The 22,471-nt window shown below is 33.9% G+C and overlaps 1 protein-coding gene and 1 long non-coding RNA gene across 2 annotated transcripts; one reads left to right on the plus strand and one right to left on the minus strand.

Moving 5' to 3' along the window:
• Positions 1-13,316: 13,316 nt before the first annotated feature.
• LOC140443509 (uncharacterized) lies at positions 13,317-20,589 on the plus strand. The gene is made up of 3 exons (XR_011951219.1): positions 13,317-13,373; positions 15,617-15,940; positions 19,774-20,589. It is a non-coding gene; the product is annotated as an uncharacterized lncRNA (long non-coding RNA).
• A 54-nt stretch (positions 20,590-20,643) lies between these two features.
• On the minus strand, positions 20,644-22,194 carry LOC140444476 (matrix metalloproteinase-16-like). The gene has a single exon (XM_072536235.1). It carries the CDS (start codon positions 22,192-22,194, stop codon positions 20,644-20,646), a length of 1,551 nt encoding a protein of 516 aa, XP_072392336.1.
• Between the last annotated feature and the right edge of the window lie 277 nt (positions 22,195-22,471).

Genomic DNA, 22,471 nt, shown 5'->3' on the forward strand with positions numbered 1-22,471 from the left:
CACGGAGAACTCCCTACGTACGTGGGTCAACAATACGAGATACACTCTCTAAATGAAGGCGATTCGACACATAACCTAATCGTCCTGACCCTGGGCGCAACAGAATTGAACTATTTGCAGCCCCACAACAGAAAGAAAACAAGTTGGCCAAACTTTAGAAGAATTGTGAGCGAGAACATCAGTAACATCCCAACAATTAATAATATTACAGAACTAGAAGACAGTGTAATAAAACTAGAACAAGCAATAAACAATGCTATCGATGCCAGCTCCAAAACCGAAACAATCACAAGTCAAAAAGGAAGATTCAGGGATATAAGTATAGAACTTCAAAACCTAATCAAAGAGAAAAACCGGAAAAGAAGAAGAGCCTACCGCACAAGAATGGTAGAAGACAAAAGTATTGCAAATGAGCTAGACAGGGAAGTGAAAAAACAACTTCAAAATCATAGAAATGAAAGCTGGGACTCCTATATCGATGAGCTAAATCCTAACAAATCCGCCTTCTGGAAGTTATCTAAAATCCTTCGAAAGGACAAGAAACCCATACCTCCCCTACACGGAGTAAACGGGATTGTCCATACGGAAATCGACAAAGCCGAAGTCATGAAGGACGAACTAGAAAGGGCGTGTAGAAACAACGAAGACCCCGACGATGACATAGACTTTGAAGAAGAGGTAGAAAGAACAGCGAGAAGACTTAGAAGGAAAAAGGGCAGAATAGGTATTACACATACATCTCCCGAAGAAATAAAGGAACTTATAAAAATGACAAATGCCAAAAAAGCCCCAGGACCCGACAACATCACAAATAGGGCGCTGAAAAATCTACCAACAAAAGCTATTGTTTATATCACTAACATAATAAACAACATGCTAAAACTACGATATTTCCCAGATAGGTGGAAAGAGGCACACGTAATAATGATTGCAAAACCTGGTAAAAACGGCACATTTCCGAAAAATTACAGACCTATCAGCTTATTATCATCTATAAGCAAGATAGCGGAAAGAGTTATACTAAAAAGACTCAATAAAGAATCACAAATGCTAGGAACCATACCAGAGGCTCAATTCGGGTTCAGAAGCGAACACTCCTGTGAATTACAGGTACTACGACTTACAGAATTCATCACCAAAGGATTTAATAAAAAAATGTACACAGCTACAGCTTTTCTGGACGTCAGCAAAGCCTTCGACAGAGTCTGGCACCATGGACTCATCTATAAAATGAATGAATTTGGTTACAGTGAGGCGATGACATGCCTCCTTGCGTCATATCTTGCCAACAGAAGGTTCAGAGTTCGAATAGGGGCAACCCTATCCGAAGTCGGGACCCTGGAGGCGGGTGTGCCTCAGGGAGCGGTGCTGTCGCCGTACCTGTACACCATCTATACGGCCGACACGCCAAAAGAGCCAGGCTCTCTGTTGAGTCTTTACGCTGACGACACAGCAATAGCTGTTAGCTGGAGAAACCCGGATCATGCAGCTAATCATCTGCAAAGAGCACTAAACAGATTCCAAAAATGGTGCATAAAATGGAAAATAGCCCTAAATCCAGATAAAACACAGGCTGTAATGTTTAGTCACAGAAGAAGTGTACCAAATCGCGAAATTACAATCGAAAACACCCCAGTAGACTGGACCAACCAGGCTAAATACCTAGGGGTACATCTAGATAAGAAGCTAACGTTCACTGAGCACATCAATCAGCAAATACGCAAAGCCAAAGCGTTGAAAAGTCAGCTCTCAACACTTATTGGAAGGAAAAGTAAACTACGATTTAAAACCAAAATCAGGGTTGCGAATAGTATTATCCTGCCAGTCCTAACATATGCATCCGCTGCGTGGGGACACACCTGTAAAACAAACAGGAAAAAGATACAGACTACTCAAAATCAAATAGTCAGAGATGCCCTTAAGATACCAAGGTACGTACCCTTGAGATATGTATATAGAGACTCAGGACAAACAAGAATCCTACGCACGCTAGACGAGAGAGCATATGAAATTTTTAACGGACTAAGAAACCACCCCAGCAGAATGTTAAGAGAGCTGACTAACTACAATGAAAACACAAGGACGGTACACAGAAGACCAAAACAACAGATAGCTCGATATAGGGAGAACCCGAACGAATAAATAAAGAATGAGATGGTTGCAAGAAGAACGAACAAAGAAATGCAGTCAATCAGAAAACACACCAAAAAAAACTCTGGCGAGAGGGTACGCTTTTCTTTTTTAGGTTTTTAGGTTTTTAGGTAATTATAAGTCCAATATACACCGGGGTGTGTGAGAGCATTATACACTTGGGAATGCATACCCCAATACACGCACACAAATAGGATTAAGGAAAAAAGGAAAGAATTGTTGCCCAGGCATTTTATAGTCCCGACGCCACAAGGAAGTCCACAAAAAAAAAAAAAAAAAAAGTGTTTTCTGATTAAATAACGTAAATTCATATTGATACATTCATACTTTTCATTAAACCGTTTAACGTAAATTTACCTTATATAGCAAATATAGAAGGGGCCCGCCAGGCCTTCTATATACCGCTCCGCGGACTAGGCCCTTAAGGCAGATCGAAATGAAAGATCTACTCGCGAAATCCGAGCACTGAGGTCATGTGCGGCATGCATGCGCTTGGTGGCCGGACCCCTCTCGGGTGCTCAGCCGGCGAGGAGAACAAAATTTATTTTGCCAAATCGGCGGCTGAGTGACCGAGCACACACTCTTTTCCGGACATAGAGTCGTCAGCTCAGGCTGATGGCTCTATGGTCGGAACACACGCTCTTTTTTCTTTTTTTAGGGACTCAAGTCCCGACGTAAAGCTAGAGTAAAATCAATTGAGTCAGTAAAGTAAATAGGGAGAAAAGCCTAGATGTGGCTACCCCTACAGTTAGGTGGCATAACCACATTCACTAAAAACCGAGGATGTCCTATTACCCAGGGCATCTTAAGTAAATTTCAGATCATAAGCCTCCTCACGTAAGTCACACGATGAGGAGGGGTGGTGGAAAAGCCTGGGGGTCAGATAGGTACCACTTCGACTAGCGAGGTGTGACCGGTTTGATCTTCGGACATGTGGATCCCATTCTTACATTGGTATACACATGTTCCTAGGGGCAGGGTTGATCACTGCGTGTGTGTGTGTACTAAGGTTTCTCAGGACATTCTCAAGTTGTTATCCTTGGGCCCCAAATTTGGCTTACAGCCAACTTTCAGAGATTATTCTGTTAGTAGAATTTTAGCAGATGTGGAAAATATTTTGTCACATGCCGACAATTCTGACCTTTTATCTCTTAGGTCTTCTTCCAATAATATTCTGTTGAACTATTCTAATCGCCATAGACAACCCATATCGGAGTTAGATAAGATTTACAGGGAGACGGTATCGTTTTTAAAAACTCACCCTAATCTTCTCGTTCTTACAAGTGATAAAGGGAATGCCACTGTCCTCATGGATAGAGATCAATATCTTAACCTTAGTCAATCGTTGTTAGATGATGATAGATACTATCAACCTCTTTCTACCAACCCTTGCTCTAAATTTACAAATAAAATAAATAAATTCATTACACACTTAAAAAATATAAAGATCATAGATCAACCACTTGCAAAATTTTTACATAATTATGATGGATATGCTCCCAGATTTTATTGTCTACCTAACATACATAAGCCCACATTGAGCATGAGGCCAATTGTTTCCTCAATTAATTCACCAAACACTAATATTGCTAAATTTTTAACTGACATCTTATCTAAATCTTATAATTATAATAACAACTTTAATACTGTTGATTCTTTTCATTTTAGTGAATTTATTAATAACTTTGAACTTCCACAAGGCTACATTTTAGTGAGTTTTGATGTGGTATCTCTTTTCACTAACTTACCTCTTTCTAGCGTTATTACCTCCTTAAGAAATCACTGGAACTCCATCCAACCTAACTGTCCTGTATCCTGGGATGTATTTGCAGAACTTTTACAATTAATATTTGACACTAATTTTTTGGTCTTCAACGACAAATATTACCTTCAAATTTTTGGGACACCTATGGGTTCCTCAATCTCTCCCATCCTGGTTAATTATGTACTGGATGATTTAGTATCTGACCGTTTGGGTCTTTTAAATTTTCAAATCCCTTTTATTAAACGGTATGTTGATGACTTATTACTAGCCTTACCTCCAGACAAGATTCAGGCCACCTTGTCTTTATTCAATGATTTTGATCCTCACTTACAGTTCACTGTTGAACCGGAGGAGTCCAACACAAATAGTATTCCCTTCTTAGACATGCGTGTCATTAGAATGGGAGATAACACCCTTACTACAAGTTGGTACAGGAAACCAATGGCCTCTAATAGGTTTCTCAACTACCACTCTTGTCATCCCTTTAAATACAAATTAAACCTTATTAAAGCTTTAAGCTGCAGGCTAAATAGACTGACACATCCGATTAATCGAAGGGAATCCCTACAATTACTTAAGAATATTCTGATTGAGAATTCCTATCCATCCTCCCTTATTAATAAATACCTTTTAGTTCAAAGCTATGGTTCTTCTTTAAATGACATACCCAATGGTGACCAACTTAGAATAATATCAAATAATTCAATTAACAACACTATTCTGCCAAAGAATGTACTTGGGAATCCAACTACCCATTACTCATCGTTACCTTATTTTCCTCAAGTTACTGAGAAACTCGTTAAACTGTATAAACATAACAACGTACCGGTTAAAATTGCTATTAAGAATGGTAAGACTGTCAGGAATTTGTTTTCTAAAACTAAAACACCTCTGTCCCTTCTGGAACAAGTTAATGTAATATATCATATACCTTGTGCTGAGTGTGACTCTTGTTACATCGGTCAGACAGGGAGATCACTGAGAGGACGTCTTACGACACACCGCAGTGATATTAATTTATCTAAACATACTTGTGCTCTTGCCCAACATGCTATTAGCACTAAGCACGAAGTAAACTTTATTGAAGTTAAAATTCTTGGCACTGAACGTAATCTCGTTAAAAGACAGTTTTTAGAAATGTGTTCAATTTTAAAACACCCTAATACGCTTAATAAGAGAACCGACATAAGTAATTTGAGCCAAATTTACCATGAATTAATTTTGCAGAATTAGGCCTGATATGTTGTTTACTCAAACTTTGTCCCATAATGGGTTTTTTCTTATCATATTTTCATATAATAAATTTAAATAAGAATAAAATAAAATAAATTATTCTTTCTTAAACTTAGATTTATCAACTTACATTTTATTAACTATTTGTCAATATCACTTTTACATAATTAAGTAATTGTTCTTTTTTATGAACTTGGTTGTTAAAATTTTAAACTGAAATTTGATTCATAGAATCTTTTTCATTACGGTCCGAAATGATTTAAACCTTTGGACTGTGGAAGTTGTATTAATCTTCACCTGTTGGCTGGCTAACCAGTGACGTCATATTATAATATATGATATTTTGTTTGACTTTCATACTTTGTTCTTTGTTGACAAATCAATCACTGTAGGATGAATGGTGATCTTAACCACCTTTTCCTTTCATTGTTTGATTTCTTAACGAGAAGTGGTCAACCAAATTTATAACTTTTTTTGAATACACCGCCCTATTACATAGAGGTTGGTATTTCGCCATGCTGTTCTTGTCACTCTGACCTCAAGGCCATCTTTATTCACGTGTTTGCGTGGGTGTTAAACCTGAATATTCATTTATCGGTGAGACTCAGTAAGCTCAAGACTGGTAACTTCATTCTATCTTTATACTAAATTAATTTAAATAACTTATAATGTTACCTAAAGTTAAATTTAAAATCTAATTGATTTAATAAATTGTTGGAAGTGCTGTCTCATGATCTTTCTAGTTCTTTACACTTTAAAATAAATCCCAATGTTTTTTACTTAAGTTTTTATACTAACTTTTTTATATACATGTATGTTTATCACATGTTCTTTTGCTGTGCTAATTTTGTTAAATTGCAAACTATACCAAGTTTCAATTAATTGATTTATACAACTTTACTCTAAATGTCCAGTTTCGTAAGCTTTTTCATATTTTTAACATCTTTGACTGCTACATGTCTTTGTAAGGTAATACACTTTTATTGTAACTTCTCTATGGATGTTTGGTTTTATATTGTTCTTTTTAGATGAACTGATGATGCTTTCTGAGCAGAAAGCGAAACGTCTTCAATAAATAGATGAAGTAGCCACCTTCTTTGTCTTTTATTTCTCCACTTTGACAGATAAACCCACCACTCTTCGAGTGTACCTTAGTTTATTTTGAATTGACGGTCGTACTCCTTGTCTCGATATATATATATATATATATATATATATATATATATATATATATATATATATATATATATATATATATATATATATATATATATGTTCGGGTAAATTTCCGCGGTCAGATGAATGAAAATGAAAAGTTCTCGGGAAGAACCGCGTTGAGAATTGAAAACTCGACGTTTCGGCACCCATTTTGGAGACATTATCAAGAGTGATACGGTTACGTTCGAGTTCGGGGTCTCAATCTGCCTACTCCCCTCACTCGTGACGTACTAGTATCTCGTTCTGTATAAATACAAGAACCGTCAAACGGCACTGAGGTCTCAATCTACCTACTCCTCAATGTCGAGTGACGGCCATTCTTACCCTGTGTGGCTGCTTTTATACTCTCAGTATGCGCGGGAACGGTATGCGCTGATGTGGTCTGAGCTGACGTGGCCTGAGCGGTGTGGGCGGGAGGTCGCTGAAGCAGGGGTCGCCATGTTGCCATAGGACAGACAAACCGACGAATCCATAACCGTATTTACGAACATACTATATCAGTTAAACATTCCGATACTACTTCAGCCTTAGCCCAACATCCTATTGAGACAGGCCACAAAATAGATTTCAAAAAAGCAAAAACCATCTCCCCCATCCGCTTCTTAAAATCAAGAATCATCCGTGAACCTATCGAAATTGAAAAACGGCCTAACAGCTTAAATACGCGCGATGACGCTAAACGACTACCGACAACATGGCGACCCCTGCTTCAGCGGCCTCCCGTTTACACCGCTCAGGCCACGTCAGCTCAGACCACGTCAGCGCATACCGTTCCCGCGCATACTGAGCGTATAAAAGCTGCCACTGTCCTCCGGAGGCGTGTCAGCCGGGAGCTGACAGCCGTGCCGGACGCATCAAGGAATTTGAATATTGGTCAAAATACTTGGGAATTCCAAAATTGGGAAATTCTACTTTTGCTATGTATAACAAAGGATTTGTTTTGCATAAAAGCAGGTAGATTTTCTCTCATCAGTCAGTCGAGCTTGCCTCTTCTACTGTAGACCTAGTCGGTGCTATTATTGTTCCTACTAAGTTATTGTTTTATTTTCCGATTTCCTATATACCATTTTTTATTTTAGCATTATTGTATATTCAGACCTTTTCAGGTTAGAATATTACATTGATCTATATTTGTTCATGTACTGATTGTTTGATATTTTGATTATTTTGATTGTTTATTTTTCTTGTATTTTGTGTCTAAGTTGTTCTTCCGTAAGTTAAGAACACTTAGAAATATTTATCTTGCTTTTCCTATTTTATATTTTGATTTGTACTTTGTCTAAATAGTTCTTTCCGGTAAGTCAAAGAACTCTTAGAAATATTTGACTTGTTATTTTAATTGTGCGTCTTAGCCGTTCTTTTCCGGTAAGTCAAAAGAACAGTTAGAAATATTTTCATAATCATTGTTGCATTATTATTTCCGATATTTTATCTAAGATATTTTCTTTCTTAAGTTAAGAAAATACTTAATACATTTGTTTCTTTCATTTTCTATTTTATGCTAAGTTGTTTCTTCCGTAAGTCAAGAAACACTTAGCAATATTTTCACATCTTTTCTATATTTGATTTTTCTTATTTTCTATTATAAGTCGTTTCTTCTGTAAGTCAAGAAACACTTATAAATATTTGTGCACAAATTTTACTATATTTGATTCTCTTGTTTATTTTCTGTTCTAAGTTGTTTCTTCCGTAAGTCAAGAAACACTTAGACATATTTCTATAATCTGTTTCATTTTTGCATTTCTCGTTTTTAATTTTGAGTATTTTATTTTTCCACTCTAAGTCGTTTCTTCCGTAAGTCAAGAAACACTTAGAAACATTTTTCTTTGCATTATATTTTTATACCATTTAATTTACTTGTTTACTAAGTTATTCCTTCCGTAAGTCAAGAAATACTTAGATCCGTTTTACCTGTCTGTTTTCCATTTTTGCTCTGTTACTTTGTAACTGTTCCTAGGAACTGTTACCTATAACAGATATTTGTCACTGGAACTGTTATTTATAACAGCGGTGGTATTTAACCTTTCTACCAGCGAGAAACCAAAGATGGTGAATACCCGATCCAAATCCGGGGATAGGAAGAAGCCCGAAGAGCCGGCGATGGGTCCGACAGGCCCAAGTGCCCCCTCTCGGCAACACCACACAGGGTAAGACCAGCCGTCACTCAACACTGAGGAGTAGGCAGATTGAGACCTCAGTGCCGTTTGACGGTTCTAGTATTTATACAGAACGAGATACTGGTACGTCACGAGTGAGGGGAGTAGGCAGATTGAGACCCCGAATTCGAACGGAAATGTATCACTCTTGATAATGTCTCCAAAATGGGTGCCGAAACGTCGAGTTTTCAATTCTCAACGCGGTTCTTCCCGAGAACTTTTCATTTTCATTCATCTGACCGCGGAAATTTACCCGAACATATATATATATATATATATATATATATATATATATATATATATATATATATATATATATATATATATATATATATATATATATATATATATATATATATATATCTACGGCATAAAGTGGACTCCGCCCATGTTAAAATTCAGGTTCAATCGAGCTCCGTGGTCAAGTGGGTACCGATATACGGAGCTCACTTGACCATTCCATAATATTGGTTCTGTCGATTCAATATCATGTAGAGTTTAATAATTTATAAAAAATTTTTGGAGCCCGTAAATACCCCTGTATCATAAATGTATATCGTTTAGTTCACGTGTATATATTATAGGGGTCGTACAGATCTTCTTCAATGTATATTTGAACCATACGTTTATCGGTTTAAGTAAGCTCTGAGAGTTTGGCAACTGTGTGATTATACTGTATATTTTCAACACATATCCCGAGCGGTTCATATGGGCTCCTTATTTTTATCTACTGTTCGTAGACAGTGTAATGTCATACGCATTACACTGAGTAACAAAGGATATCTTATTACCTGGTATAACTACGTACTAAGAGGTAACTGGTTCTTTAAAAACAGGTATATAGATACAAAAGGATTTGGGCTTATTATTTAATGGAATGTTCGCTTGCATAGGAAATTTTATTTTTTCTGCATTTTTAAAAATATTTTTTTATTTAATATAATTTTATTAGTTAAATGCCGAACTCGATGTTTTTTTTTTTAATTACAGAAATTTCGTAATATATTTTGTTTGCGTGAGTATGTCTTTGTACGTTTTATGTAAGCATCCGATTAATAAAAACTACTTTTATTTCATCCAATCTTCTGCGATATTTTGTATAAAGGTTTTTTATTATTTTAGTTCTGGTCTTATTTGTGTACTATATATGATATCTCGATAAAAGGTTATCTCAAAATAAATATGGTTAGGAGCTACAATAGATATTTTTGTGTTAAAATGGGTAGTAGTGTGCACAAAAAGAAAGAATTAGTCTAACAAGGTATATTTGGCAGCAGATGCATATTTATAGTGCAAGCGTCTATGTTTTAAGGGCGGAAGGACGTGCACCTCATTTTTAGCTGACAAGCATGCGAAAAATATTATTTCTGGTCCTCAATTTACCTTTTAGTTTTAAACAATGATCTGTAACTAACCCCGTGCAATACAAATTATTTTCAAGGAATTTATAGGAAGTCTACGTTCAACAATTTCATGACATTATTGGATGTTCAGTTTTGTGAAAGTGTCTATGTTAGGGAGATTAAAGGAGCACACACGAGTTTTTCAGGGATTTTGGCTGAAAATTGATTCATAGTTTATTTTTATTGTGTAATAATAGATGTATCGTCTATATAATAGAAGTTCTAGTATCTACCGGTATGGATCGTTTGTTTGTATAAATGTTATACAGTGTAGGTGCCTTTATGCTACCCCAAGCGAGACCGTCCTTCATCTGCTATTCTTATCATTGAGTGATACAAAAAATATTCTATTGTGTAGGCATACGCAGACAATATAAGTAAGTTTGTTATCTAAGGGGATATCATATAGTTTTTGGAGAAATATTCTGTAATTTAAGGTGTCGTAAGCGGCATTTAGATTGAAAAATACCACCGCTGATACCCGATATTTTTCGTACCCGTCTTTGATTTAGTATTTGTGATGTACATGATCTTCCCTGTCTACAGCCACTTTTGTCTTTTAATTTAAGTTTTTCTTCTAATATCGGTGATATCATATTTACGATATTGTGCAAAAGTATTTTGAATAGCTGACAAAATAAACATATTAGCCGATAGTTTTTGTGGTCGTTGGAGTGTTTGCCAGGCTTAAGCAAGGTAACAACTTTGGCTTGTCTCTATACTTTGGGTATCTCCTAATTTGAATACAGTTGTTCATCATCTGGATAATTCATTGTAGTGTTTTTGGTCCAGATTTCGTAATAAGCTTTTTGCTCAGATCCTCAAGGTCGGTAGTTGTGTTATTTTCCATTAAATATGTAGATGGTGGATCCAAGCTCCACATCGTTAAAAGGTTCTCTCAGCTGACTGGTTTTGTCCTTTCTTACTTTCCGACAAAAATAGTATGTCTATATCTATAATGTGGTTTTCAGCGATCAGCTATATACCAAATACCCTAGGTTAGTCCCTATATGTGTTTCCTCTACTAGAAATTAGTCAGATTCGTGTTAACTCATATGTCTGATAAATTTAAGTAAAGTAAAGTTTCTTGATTTTTAGATATACCCTTAACAGTTATAGACATATGTTATTAGAATAGTTGGTCCTAAAAAGGACCAATTTGACAAAATCATATTAAAGGGGTGACTGAAGAATTAGCTGATTAATTAATTAATCATTACCCGGGGTATGACCGATTGCGGTGGTCTTATTAGTACTCCAATCTTCCTTAAGGCTCGTTCTTTAAACCCCATAAGTAATGCGTAATCTTTTTATTAAAAATTTAAATTTTACATGCCGTGTATTACTTTTTGACGATATGTCGAATCAGATTTGTATAGTAATCATTTTAGGTTCTAAAGAGCCTCTTTGTGGAAAATAAATAAGTTTGTAATATCGGTCGCAACTCATATATAGATAATAAAAAAATATACAATTAAAATAAGTGTAAATAATTTCAACTACATACATCGGCGCCACTGTTCAGGTGATGGGTTTATCACAGATATCAAAGTTTACATTTTAATTCAATGTTCTATTTACGTATCTTCAATATTAAAAAAGTAGAAAAAGACATGTTTATGCTTTTATTTTTTTAAATCTATTCTGTTTTCTTTCTAGAGTTCCGTCTTTTTTGAACGACCTGTGTTCTTTTTTCAATTAGGCACTTGTACAAAGCTATGACAAATACTCCTCTATGTCCTCTGCTATTCTATATTAATATGACATTCATTATTTTCTCTAAACACTCTGTCCTCTGCTATTCTACATTAATATGACTGATTTATGTTATCTTTCTTGCAACTATTTTAATGTTTATCCTGTGTATCTTCTTCTTCTTCTACTTTTTCTTTATATATAGACTTTGTCTGTTTTTCAATGTGCCTCCAGTAAGTTGCCTTTCCATCGTTTTCGTGGTCTTCCTACTGATCGTCTTCCTATGGGTTAATCGTCTCTTGCCGTCTTTATTGTTTTATTTGTTGTTTTTCTTCCATTTGGTATCCTTTTTTAGTTCTTACTTTTTTATTATTTCATCCATAATCAGGTTGAATAATAGGGGACTCAGGGAATATTCCTGTCTCATCCCATTGTCAGCTTCAATAGGGTCGGTTAGTTCTTCTTCTACTTTTACTTTAATTGTGTTGTTTTGGTATATATTCTCGATCGTTTTGATTTTTCCTAGAGGTATCTCTCTTGCGTACAATAAGTGGATAACGTTTTTTAATTTGTGTATCTTCTGTATATCAATATTTCTTCTGTGTATTAAAAGTTAAACTTTGGTTATTATTTCTTAAGATTCTCTTAACGTGTTTATTAATTGTCTTGTTTCATGTGTATCAAGATATGTGTATCATGATAGATTTTAATGCATATTTCATTTAATGTAATTAAAGTCTCTTTGCGTTTGCCAATTACTATCTCACTTCCTCAGTGATAAGTCTTTTTTTCCTCATCAATAACCTTATCCTCGCGCGATACAGCTATTTTAACCCTCTATAGCCCTGTGTGTACTCAAGGCAACAAAGAAGTTTTTGATGCAGAAAACTTTTTTAAAACAATTTACGACTCTAAGATGCCCTCTGTTAATTTCAGGCAACATTTGGTTAGTAGAGAAAATATGGGAATTTCAAATAAAAGATGGCGGCCAGTTGGATGGCTGGTATGTGGCGTTGAGGCCGTAGAAGTAGCCTCTGGGGATGTAGGGGGTGATGTACAAGAAATATAAGTATGAAAGAAGTACACCCTATCGTGATAGGGTTGAAAAAAAGGGTGAGAAGTAGAAAATACGCAATATTGTTGTAATAATATTGTTGGAATGAATAATTTGCTGACAGAGTTGGTTAGGTGGCGTTGGGGCCTGTGTAGATGTACAAGAAAGCCTCCCCTGACGTCAGAGGGGGTGTGTGTTCGAAATGGTAAAGAAGAAGCGGTGAAAAGATGAGTAAAGGAAATTTTATGGTGTTATGTAGATATTTAGTAACAAAATATGATAAATGGGGAAATTAGGCAATGCAGATACGTCGTATATATTGGTCATTAGCAAGCTAAAAAGCAACGATTTAATTTTTTAGTATTAAATAAAATTTAATTTTATTCATATAAAGAAACGAATTTTTGCAATTTAAACCATCAACTAGATACGCCCACTTTCTGATAACGCGTAAAAGTATATACAGTTTTAGAATTAAGAGAAAATGATAATTTCATTTTATTCGAACGAATGTTTTGTAATTTAAAACCATCAACTGAATACACCCATAGTCCAATGGTGTGTATTTGCAAATTACTAGTTAAAAGGGGCGTAAAATTCACAAGGGATTTCCGAATTAGCTGCTATTTAAGCAAAAATCGCGGATTGCCATTTCATAGAGTTTCCGTCATTGTGAGTGTGATCAATACAACTAAAAAGTAAGTATATATTTTTTTATTTAAATATTTGCTACTTGTGTTCAGAAGTCTTTTGTCTTCTTCTTTTATGTTTAATATTATAATTTTACCTTAAAGGCCTGAAATCTACCCAACAACATAGCATTTTCTGGTAAATGCTTTTTTTCAAACCTTCTTGTGTATGTTCTTAAGTTATGAGTTTCGTTTGAGTCCTGGTCCTCGTCTACCTGCTATTACAAGCTGTAGAAACTCGTAGGTAATGCTTGAGTCCTGGTCCACGTCTTTTGTCTTCTTCTTTTATGTTTAATCTTATAATTTTTTCCTTAAAGACCTGAGATCTACACAATAGCATAGCATTTGCTGGTAAATGCTTTTTTTCCAATCTTCTTGTGCATATTCTTAAGTTACGAGTTTCGTTTGAGTCCTGGTCCACGTTTATTACATATTCTTAAGTAATGAGTTTCGTTTGAGTCCTGGTCCACGTCTACCTGCTTTTACAAGCTGTAAAAACTCGTAGGTAATGCTTGAGCCTGGTCCACGTCTTTCATCTTCTTCTTTTATGTTTAATTTAATAATTTTACCTTAAAGACCTGAAATCTACACAATAGCATAGCATTTGCTGGTAAATGCTTTTTTTTTCAGACCTTCTTGTGTATATTCTTAAGTTACGAGTTTCGTTTGAATCTTGGTCCACGTTTATTACATATTCTTAAGTTATGAGTTTCGTTTGAGTCCTGGTCCACGTCTACCTGCTTTTACAAGTAGGTAATGCTTGAGCCTGGTCCACGTCTTTCATCTTCTTCTTTTATGTTTAATTTAATAATTTTACCTTAAAGACCTGAAATCTACACAATAGCATAGCATTTGCTGGTAAATGCTTTTTTTCAGACCTTCTTGTGTATATTCTTAAGTTACGAGTTTCGTTTGAGTCCTGGTCCACGTTTATTACATATTCTTAAGTAATGAGTTTCGTTTGAGTCCTGGTCCACGTCTACCTGCTATTACAAGCTGTAGAAACTCGTAGGTAATGCATTCTATTGTATAACTATGATTTTGTAGTTTCTTCTTTTTCATCATCATATTAATGTTTTGTCATATTTTATGTTTTACTGTTACGATTTTACTTTAAAGACTTGAAATCTACACAATAGCATAGTATTTGCTGGTAAATGTTTTTTTATTATTTTAAGCCTTCTTGTGTATATTCTTAAGTTATGAGTTTTGTTTGCATCCTGGTCCACGTTAATCTTCTATTATAAGCTGTAGAAACTTGTACGTATATAACTATGAGTTTGTAGTTTCTGCAGTTATGAGTTTCGTTTGAGTCCTGGTCCACGTCTACCTGCTTTTACAAGTAGGTAACGCTTGAGCCTGGTCCACGTCTTTCATCTTCTTCTTTTATGTTTAATTTAATAATTTTACCTTAAAGACCTGAAATCTACACAATAGCATAGCATTTGCTGGTAAATGCTTTTTTTCAGACCTTCTTGTGTATATTCTTAAGTTACGAGTTTCGTTTGAGTCCTGGTCCACGTTTATTACATATTCTTAAGTAATGAGTTTCGTTTGAGTCCTGGTCCACGTCTACCTGCTATTACAAGCTGTAGAAACTCGTAGGTAATGCATTCTATTGTATAACTATGATTTTGTAGTTTCTTCTTTTTCATCATCATATTAATGTTTTGTCATATTTTATGTTTTACTGTTACGATTTTACTTTAAAGACTTGAAATCTACACAATAGCATAGTATTTGCTGGTAAATGTTTTTTTATTATTTTAAGCCTTCTTGTGTATATTCTTAAGTTATGAGTTTTGTTTGCATCCTGGTCCACGTTAATCTTCTATTATAAGCTGTAGAAATTTGTACGTATATAACTATGAGTTTGTAGTTTCTGCTTGTTTGCCATTTTATTGTTTTATATTCTTTTAAGTTTTACTGTTAGAATTTTAAGTTAGTTTTAGCTTTTTATCATCTTTTATGTTTTTACTGTTGCAATTTTACCTCAGACCTGCAAGAGACACAGTAGCGTGGTATTTGTTGGTTTTTTGTGTACATTCTTAAGTTATGAGTGTCGTTTGTGTCCTAGTCCACGTCTACCTTGTATTACGAGCTGTAAAACTCGTATGTAATGTATCCTATTATATATAGCTATGATTTTGTAGCCTCGACCTAGATTTTTTATCTTGTTATTGTCTTTTTTCTTTTTTTTAATGATAGAATCTACACTGTAGCAAATAAACTTATATTTAAAATTATTTCAGATGGATTTAAACAAACTTAACAAAGTTTCTGTTATCCAGAAGGAGGCAAAGCCGATTAGAAAGCTGCAGCAATTGCAAGTTGACAAACCATTTAAAATAGTAAATTCTAAAATTGTCACCACAACATTTGGACAAACGGTGCTATTAGAACTAGAGGAAACTGTGGTGTTCCTACCGAAGCGGGTTACCGAGGACTACATCCCCTATATAGAACAGTTTAAGACTGAAAAGTACGCTGTCGTCTTCAGAGGCCTGGTGAGCACGGGCAAACCAAATCCAGCAGCGTCATTTGAAATAATTGAAATTTAAGAAAAAAAGAAAACTGTAAGTAGATTTTTTATATTCCAAATTTTGAAAAATGAATTCTGAGGAAATTACTATACTTAGTAGTGAGATAATTAAAAAATTTGATGAAGCTGAAAAACTACTTTTTTTAAAAAAGCGTTGTTCAGATAGAGAAAGAAAAAATTATATAAAGCAAGTTAAAAAACATATATGTTTATGCAATTTAGCTATTAAGGATGGTGATTTAAGTATAGGGACGCTACGAAAACTTCAAACTAATGTAGGGATCCTTAAAAGATTTCTAATTATACTTCAAAATTTAAATTCTGTTGCAGGTGGTGGGTTAAATATTAGACGTAAAAGTAAAGCAAAAGTTGTTTGGAGAAATATAGTATCAATTTTTCAAAGTAGAGTACAAACAGGAATAATTATTAATAAAGAGCATAAAGATATTTTACAGTTTTTTGCTGATGCTTTTAAACTATTTAAAAAAAAAATTGAATTCAACTTAAAAACAATGGGCATACTAAAGGTAAATACTACATTTTGTGGGGAATTTATCAAAAAAGCTGAAGATGTGGAAATTTTAGAAAGAAAATATTTTCAAACTAAAAATGAAATTATTGATGTGATTACCGATTTAAGTTATTGGTTTGAAGTTTTTGTTAAAGATGTTGTTTTGAACGATTTATCTGAATTTGCGGAATCTCAAAGTGGTTGGGCACTGAATAAAATTATATCTTTAGAAATAAACATTAATAAATTTGAAATGGCTAAAGGAGCCTCATCGTATATTCAATTGCATCCGAAAGTTGCTAAAAAACGAGCTTGTATTAATGTTAAGAATAACGACTAGGCTTGTTTTGCTTGGGCTATTGTATCAGCATTATATTCAGTTAACGTAAACGCTAACCAAACTAATTCATACCCTCACTACACCAAAGTTCTTAATTTAAAAGGTCTTACATTTCCAGTAACTCTAAATCAAATTCCCCTCTTTGAAAAAAATAATGAAAATATTTCTGTTAACGTTTTCGAGCTAAATGTTAAAGACGAGCATTTCAACTTTTCAGTGCTTCCTGTAAGATTAACTAAACACAAACGAGAAAAACATGTCAATTTATTGATAGTTCAAAATAAATATTATTTTAATAATGAAGTGGACAACGTCGGACCATGGAGTGGTGGACGTGATGAAGATATAATACATTTTCACTATATTTGGATAAAAGATTTAGGTAAACTTGTCAAATCACAACTTTCTAAACACCATGGAAAAAAATTTATATGTGATAGATGTCTTAATTATTTTTATACAAAAGAAAAGTTGGATGCTCATACCATCTACTGTGAAAAGATAGATGACTGCAAAATAAGTTTCACCAAGGAACCATATGTTAAATTTAAAAATTTTGTTTACAAAGAAAAATTGCCGTTCCTAGTATATGCAGATTTTGAATCACTGCTCGTTCCTCTGCGCGTATCCCACCCAATACCATCAACTACATCAACGTATCCATATCAAAGACACACAGCGTACAGTGCTGGATTATATTTTAAGTGTAATTGTGACGATAATTTATCATTTTATAAAAGCCGTGTGGGTATGGATTGTATGTCATGGTTTTCACATGAAATTGATAACTTGGCTCAATTTATTTATTCAAAATTAATAGATATTCAACCCATGAACGTTGAAGTAAGTTTAAAAGATGCTACTGAGAGATGCCACATTTGCAATAGAAAATTTTTGGAAAAGGATCATATTGTAAAAGACCATTGTCATTTGACTGGCAATTTTAGAGGTTTTGCACATAGTGGGTGCAATTTAAATTATAAGAAATCATTTGTGGTTCCAATAGCCTTCCACAATATGAGTGGTTACGACTCACATTTCATAATAAAGGATTTAGCGAAAATGTACCACATTTCCATTTTACCCATCAACAAAGAAAAATATATTAGTTTCACAGTTTACCATAAAAAGACAAATATTAGTTTCCGTTTCATTGATACTTTTAGATTTATGGGGAGTTCATTAGATAGCCTAGTTTCAACTTTGAAGCCAGAAAATTTCGGAATTTTAAGAAAACAATTTCCAAATTTAGATGATGAAACGTTCAAGTTGTTAACTAAAAAAGGAGTGTTCTTTTATGATTATTTAGATAAAATTGAACGGTTGGATGAAACAAAGTTGCCAAATAAAGAAAAATTTTACAATAAACTGAACGATGAGCATATATCAGATTTAAATTATGCTCACGCTAAATTAGTTTGGGAGAAATTTAACATGAAAACTCTTTGGGATTACAGTAATTTATACATGAAGACAGATATACTTCTTTTGGCTGTAGTTTTCGAAACTTTTAGAGACACATGCTACAAGACATATGGGTTAGATCCAGGACACTATTATACCATCCCGGGTTTCACATGGGATGCAATGCTTAAGTATACAGGATGTCACTTGGAAACTATACAAGATGTTGATATGCTTTTATTCTATGAACGAGGTATACGTGGAGGTATCTCACAGTGTTGTAACCGTATGGGGGAGGCTAACAACAAATACATGATGAATTACGATCCAACTAAACCTTCTAAATATCTCATGTATCTTGATGTTAACAATTTATATGGTTGGGCGATGAGTGAACCACTCCCTTATGGAGGTTTCCATTGGGATGATACAAATATCGATGTTATGTCAATACCCGACGATGCAAAAGAGGGATACATTCTTGAAGTTGATCTCTCTTACCCAGAAAACTTACATGACCACCATAAAGATTTACCGTTTTGTGTAGAACATTGCAAACTTCCTGGTTCCAAACAATCTAAACTCTTGTCTACTCTGCACAATAAAACTAACTACGTTATTCACTACAGGAACCTAAAACAGGCTATATCACATGGATTAGTTCTTACTAGAATTCATAAGGTATTGAGATTTAAGCAGATGGCTTGGTTAAAAGGTTACATTGCTCTTAATACACAATTGAGGGCTCAAGCTAAAACAAGCTTTGAGAAAAACTTATACAAACTCATGAATAACGCTGTATTCGGAAAAACTATGGAAAACCAGAGGAAGCATAGGTTGGTGAAATTAGTCAATAAATGGCAGGGACGAATAGGTGCTCGAAATTTGATTGCTAGCCCGAAGTTTCATAGTCGCGTTATTTTCGATGAATCATTAATGGCAGTAGAATTAAAGAAAACTGAAATTATTTTCAATAAACCATTGTATGTTGGAATGACAATCTTAGAACTGTCTAAAATCTGCATATATGAATTTCATTATGACTATATGTTACAAAAATTCCCATTAAATCAAAATAAATTGCTTTATATTGATACTGATGGACTGATTTATGAAACTGAATGTAATGATATATACGAGGAAATGATTAAGACTGATATTCATAGATTTGATACAAGCGATTATCCTCCAAAGAATCCTTGGAATATTCCTTTAGTAAACAAAAAAGTGCCTGGTCTAATGAAAGATGAGAATAACTCAAAAATCATGACTCACTTCATAGGTCTTCGTTCAAAGCAATATACATATAAAGTGGCTGGAGAGAAAGATGTTAAAAAGTCAAAAGGGGTTAAGATGAATGTTGTAAAGACTAAAATTAACTTTGATGATTATTTAAATTGTTTGAAACATTTTCGTGAAACTGTCGAATCAAAATCACTTTTTTATGCAACACAGCGTTGTATACAATCCAAATTACATGAAGTTTACAGTATTGAGCAAACTAAAATAGCCTTAAACCCTTTTGATGATAAACGGTACTTACTGTCGAACACTTTTGATACTTTACCATGGGGTCACTATAGTATAACACATAGGTGAATTCATTTTTCAGATTTGGAGATGGAAAGTCTACAAAATTTATGTATAAGCACTATTATCAAAAACACACATGAAATTTCAAAATTTATTAGCAGATCGCCTTTACCATGGGTGTTAACGGAAAAAATAGTTCAACAATTTAGTAAAATTAAATGGACGCAAATTAAAACTAACCCCGTTCCTTATGAACCTTTTCAAGTTTGTGACTTTGAGAATCATGATCTAGAATTAAATATTTCACCAGCACTTCGTCAGGCAATTATAGATTGTGAGGATTTTGAATCTTTTGCACTTAATGATTACTATTGTTTATGGTTTAGGTATTATAAAATATCAAAATATAATTTGCTACTCTGTCGCCCATGTTACAGAGTATTTAAATTAATTTTCTCTGAAAAACAAAAATGTCTAAAAGCTGTATCTGATAATTTTCATGTTAGTTGCTTAGCGTCAGACTTGCATTTGATATTTAGAAAAAAATCATCCTGGTGTCAAAATGGTTTTTGTGAAGTACTCTTTGAACTAAAGGATAGATATGATTGTGAGGAGGATTTACACGGAAATCATAATCAAAGAGTAAGATTCTCCAACATTTAAGATGTTAATAAAATTTAACTTTTTGCTAAAGACGATCTGTATATTTGTATATCTGTAAAATGTAAATAATAAAAAACTTTCTTGTAAAATAATTATTTACTTTTTTTTTTTTTTTAGTTGTATTGATCATAACCACAAAAATGTTAACTCTATCAAAACGAATACGATTTTACGATTAACGAATAACGAACGAATAACGAACGAATAACGAATAAAAGACTTTTTTGTAAAATATTCTTTATTTTTATTTACCTTTTCCCAATACAAACTCCCATTTAGACATTAATTATTTATAATATAAATTTAGTTTAGCTAATAAGGATTTCAGTTGTTTTATTAATCCATTATCTGGACAAGGGAACCCTAACATATTCCAATTAAAAGTACCTTTTTCAATGACACTTCTTGTAAATTCATTAAACTTGTAATAAATGTTTTGCTTTAAGAAATATATATGCCCATCAATATAATTAAATGCTGATGTAATATCATTTGGTATTCCTGGAAAAATGTCACTAATACGTCCTCTTGAGATAACGCCTTTATCATTAAATTCAATAAATGAGCCATCAAAACAAACAAATTTTTTTCCTGAATTTGTTTGAAATAAACCGGTAATACTTCTTGCGTTATTTACTTCAGGTACCATGTTATCTGTATGTATTCTTAAGCTAGGAAATGCTGCTGCGTATATACGATTCCTACTTACACCAATTAAATCTCCATTGGTACTTTGAAAAACATGTGTTACGTTCGTAATTCCCCTTGGCAAATATCTTATAAATTGTTCAGCATTGGCGGGTATCTTTTCATTATTTAAGTCATATTTCCATATCAGATCCTTACTTACTATATACATTCGGTATGTTGGAAATGATGGAGCGTATGCTAAAAATATTAAATCTGGGTATTCTAATTCACATACATTCGTTATGGCATTTTGCATCGATTTATTACTCCTAGCTATTGTGGTTGCCTTACTCCTAGATCTTTCTGTTGTGGTTGTCTTTAAAGTTGGTGAACTGACCCTAGTAACAACAGGTTGAGTTGGAATAGATGCAGATTTAGTTTTAGGTCCATATAACTCTTCTAAGCCCATTTTATCATCTTCAGATATGTTGGTAGGTAAAGCTTGATAAAACGGATACATTACAGCTTTCCTATCGCTACTATGCGATAAACCTAAAGCGTGACCAACTTCATGAAGAAGGACAGCAAAGAAATTTGTTCGACCCTCCGCTGTAGAATTCAAACTGAAATCCCATGTTAGATTGCTATTCATATGAATTTCTATGCATCCAGTTACTGGTGGAAAATAAGAATGTGCCAATACACCACTTGTAAATGTATAAGGACATGCGCTGTTACCCTGACAATTATATCGAAAATAGTGCTGCTTTGGAACGACTGTTATAGTTATATCCGGATTTGGATTTGGGACTTGCAGATAAGTAAACTTAAATTTTGATGCTTCTTCCCATATTTTAAATACTCTTTTAGCGACTTCCAAAGCTGTAGGAGTAAATTGGGGAAAATACCATTTTATATCAAATTTTTTCCATGCTGATTTTACAGCGTACGCATTGTCTCCTTGTGTACATCTTGGTTTCTGCATTAACTCCACAGTTTCTCTATTTAATTTTCCATCCACAGGTAAATTATATTTTTCTTGAAACTTTTGCAGTATTTCAGCAATATCAGTGTGTGCAGTTTCACTTGTGGTGATATAACCATATTGTTCTAACCATGACACCGCATTTGTCTCGTTAAAATTTTCACCTAAGCAAAAACTTACGATGCCAGTTACGATGAGCAGAACAACTTTATTGGTTTGCATCTCGAATGATACTGATTCAAATAAAAAGAATCAGTTTAATACAAGTAAAAGTTGACACTCTTTGACCCCACCAACTTGACTAATCTTATTTTTAATTTTAAATAAATAAAACAATAGATACATATTTTACAAGCTTTATTAAATTCTTTCAAGATCATTAGCGATCCTATGTTTACAGAAAAATATAAGTTGTCCTAACGCCACATGTTGTAAAGTATATCCTTCACGTGCAAATCTATACAACTTTTGAATGGCGTCAAAACACGTATAATTTTGA

The sequence above is a fragment of the Diabrotica undecimpunctata genome, chromosome 6 (assembly GCF_040954645.1).
Source record: "Diabrotica undecimpunctata isolate CICGRU chromosome 6, icDiaUnde3, whole genome shotgun sequence".
Classification (NCBI taxonomy): domain Eukaryota; kingdom Metazoa; phylum Arthropoda; class Insecta; order Coleoptera; family Chrysomelidae; genus Diabrotica; species Diabrotica undecimpunctata.

Bases quoted from the DNA above. Each gene is read 5' to 3' on its own strand.
- LOC140444476 (XM_072536235.1), bottom strand. From the start codon at position 22,194: ATGCAAACCAATAAAGTTGTTCTGCTCATCGTAACTGGCATCGTAAGT.